General features: G+C 66.0%; 1 protein-coding gene across 1 annotated transcript in view; it reads right to left on the minus strand.

Moving 5' to 3' along the window:
- Window positions 1-4: 4 nt before the first annotated feature.
- Window positions 5-1,384, minus strand: part of CAD (carbamoyl-phosphate synthetase 2, aspartate transcarbamylase, and dihydroorotase) — a gene marked incomplete at both ends in the record, with an annotated part of 5,545 nt that continues 4,165 nt past the window's right edge. The window contains 6 exons of the mRNA XM_035900948.1: window positions 5-133; window positions 231-449; window positions 554-736; window positions 819-1,043; window positions 1,130-1,228; window positions 1,332-1,380. Of these exons, the coding sequence (XP_035756841.1) occupies window positions 5-133; window positions 231-449; window positions 554-736; window positions 819-1,043; window positions 1,130-1,228; window positions 1,332-1,380 (904 nt within the window). The remainder of the gene's footprint in view (window positions 134-230; window positions 450-553; window positions 737-818; window positions 1,044-1,129; window positions 1,229-1,331; window positions 1,381-1,384) is intronic.

Consider the following 1,384-nt stretch of genomic DNA (forward strand, 5'->3'; position numbering starts at 1 on the left):
CCACTGCCTCCACATCCTCACCCATGATCACCTGGCTGGCCAGAGCCACCAGGTCCACCCCCAGGGTCTTGGAGACAAAGGGAAAGGAGCGGGAGACTCGGACGTTGCACTCGATCACCTTCAGCTGGTCGTCCTGGGGGAGAGGGAAGGGCGTGAGGCTCACCTGGGACTGCAGGGCGCCCTCCCATCGGCGCCGTGCCGGCCCAGCATGCTCCCCCTAACGGGGGTACCTTGGCGATGAGCTGCAGGTTGAAGGGCCCGGTGACCTGCAGCTCCTGCCCGACAGCGTGGACGATGGCCTTGATGCGCTCCAGTGTCTTGGGGGTGATGTCCTGGGGGGGCGTCACCAGCGTGGCATCGCCCGAGTGCACCCCGGCGTTCTCCACGTGCTCCGATATGGCGATGGCCACCACCACGCCGTCGCAGGCCACCGCATCCACATCAATCTCCTGCAAGCAGAAATACGGTCACAGCCCAGCACTGGGGTGGCAGGGGACAGGGTTCCTGCAGGGAGCGGGGGTGCCCTGGGGCTGGAGCAGCCTCCTGGATGGACCTTGGCCTCCTGGATGAACTTGGAGATGACAACGGGCTGCTCCTTGGACACAGCCACGGCGTTGCTCAGGAACTTCTCCAGGTCGCTGTCCGAGTAGGCCACGTTCATGGCAGCGCCGCTCAGCACGTAGGAGGGGCGCACGACGCAGGGGTACCCCACCTTGCAGCAGAAGTGCTTGGCCGACTGCAAGAGAGCCAGCACCCTCAGGGGACGTGACGAGGGCCGGTCCCCCTTGGGCAGCCCTGTCGCCCCCCACGCCCCCCACCTCCATGTCGGAGAGCTCCTTCCAGAGGGGCTGGCTGATGCCGATGGAGTCAAGCAGGCGGGAGAACTTGAAGCGGTTCTCGGCCGAGTCGATGGCCTCCGGGGAGGTGCCCAGGATGCGGCACTGCTGCCGGTGCAGGGCCATGGCGATGTTGTTGGGCAGCTGCCCACCCATGGACAGGATCACGCCCTCGGGGTTCTCCAGCTCGTAGATGTCCATCACCACCTGCGGCACCACGTGGGAGAGGGGGGTGGCTGGGACAGGGGCCACAGGGCCCACCACAGCACCCACCCTGCCCCAGCCCCCCTCACCTCAAAGGAGATCTCATCGAAGTAGAGGCGGTCGCACATGTCATAGTCAGTGCTCACCGTCTCGGGGTTGTAGTTCACCATGATCGTCTTGAAGCCCATCTGCCGGGGAAGAGGGACGAGGTGAGGCCAAGGGCCCCCCCAGGGCGCCCCACTCCTCTGATGGAGGATGCCCGACCCACCGGGGCGGTGGGGCCTGGCCAACCTTGCGGAGTTCCTGTATGCAGCCGACGGCACACCAGTCAAACTCGACACTGC

Source organism: Egretta garzetta, unplaced genomic scaffold (genome assembly GCF_000687185.1).
Source record: "Egretta garzetta isolate BGI_Z169 unplaced genomic scaffold, ASM68718v1 scaffold908, whole genome shotgun sequence".
In the NCBI taxonomy this organism is placed as follows: Eukaryota; Metazoa; Chordata; class Aves; order Pelecaniformes; family Ardeidae; genus Egretta; species Egretta garzetta.